This window comes from Myotis brandtii, unplaced genomic scaffold (genome assembly GCF_000412655.1).
Source record: "Myotis brandtii unplaced genomic scaffold, ASM41265v1 scaffold1733, whole genome shotgun sequence".
Lineage (NCBI taxonomy): Eukaryota > Metazoa > Chordata > Mammalia > Chiroptera > Vespertilionidae > Myotis > Myotis brandtii.
Window position 1 is genome coordinate 470,057 of NW_005356400.1, and position 934 is coordinate 470,990.

At 65.7% G+C, this 934-nt stretch overlaps 1 protein-coding gene across 6 annotated transcripts in view; it reads right to left on the reverse strand.

The window, feature by feature from the left end:
- The window catches only part of SLC44A3 (solute carrier family 44, member 3), a 30,023-nt gene that overhangs the window by 18,478 nt on the left and 10,611 nt on the right, over positions 1-934 (reverse strand). For all 6 annotated transcript variants that reach the window (XM_014537121.1, XM_014537119.1, XM_014537123.1 and 3 more), the window contains one exon: positions 124-310. In XM_014537121.1, coding sequence (XP_014392607.1) covers positions 124-310 — 187 coding nt within the window. The remainder of the gene's footprint in view (positions 1-123; positions 311-934) is intronic.

Consider the following 934-nt stretch of genomic DNA (forward strand, 5'->3'; position numbering starts at 1 on the left):
GCACGTGGCCCTGACACGCGGCCCCGGCACGCAGCCCCCACACCCGGCCCTGACACGGCCCTGACACGTGACCCTGACACGTGGCCCTGACACGCGGCCCTGACACGGCGGCACCCACCTCACCTGCGGTGCCCAGGCTCAGCAGCACGGCCACCCACAGCGCCCAGAAGAGGAGGAGGACGGCACACGTCCACAGCGGCTGGAGCAGCAGGAAGGGGCAGCGGCTGATGGCCTTGTTTGTGACCTGCAGAAGCTCGACTGCCAACTTCGTTCTCCTTCTCAGGATAAAAATCAGCACCAGCAGAACGGCCTGGCCAGAAAGGGGTTACACTGTTCAAAGTGCCGCAGAGGGAGAGGCTGGGACACCCCACCCTTCCCCTGCCCCGCAGCCAGCAGCCCTGCTAGGACAGCGACTCCCGCTTTCGCTGTCCGGGAACACATTCTAAAAAGCAAACTTGGCCCCTAGTGCGCGCTGGTCCCGGCGAGGCCCTGCCGCCGTGGCACGAGCAGGACACACTCCCGGGCCTGAGGAGCCTGTGGCCGGTTGGGGAGCAAGAGAACATGAGAGTGAGGCCCTGGGCGGGGGGCAGCACAGAGGTAACGAGAACGCAAGGGCTGCGAAGGGCAGGGAACACGCGTGACGCAGACGGTCTAACTGCTGCAAAGCATCTCGCGCCTCCTCCTCCGCCTTGCTCCCTGCACAGGAGCCTCATGTAAGGACAGAGCCCCCTCCCCCCACACCCTGGCCCAGGGGGTCTCACACGTGACTCTGAGCCCCTGCAGGTGGGTCTCGTGTGTGCGGGTCCCTGGTTACCTCCTCTCGCTAATCTGTCTCATGTCTGAGCGACAGACCAGCTGGGAGACCCTGAGGGGAGGCCAGTGCCCCTCCCCGCACAGGATCTACGGCTGAGACTGCCGCACAGGGAGCAGGGAC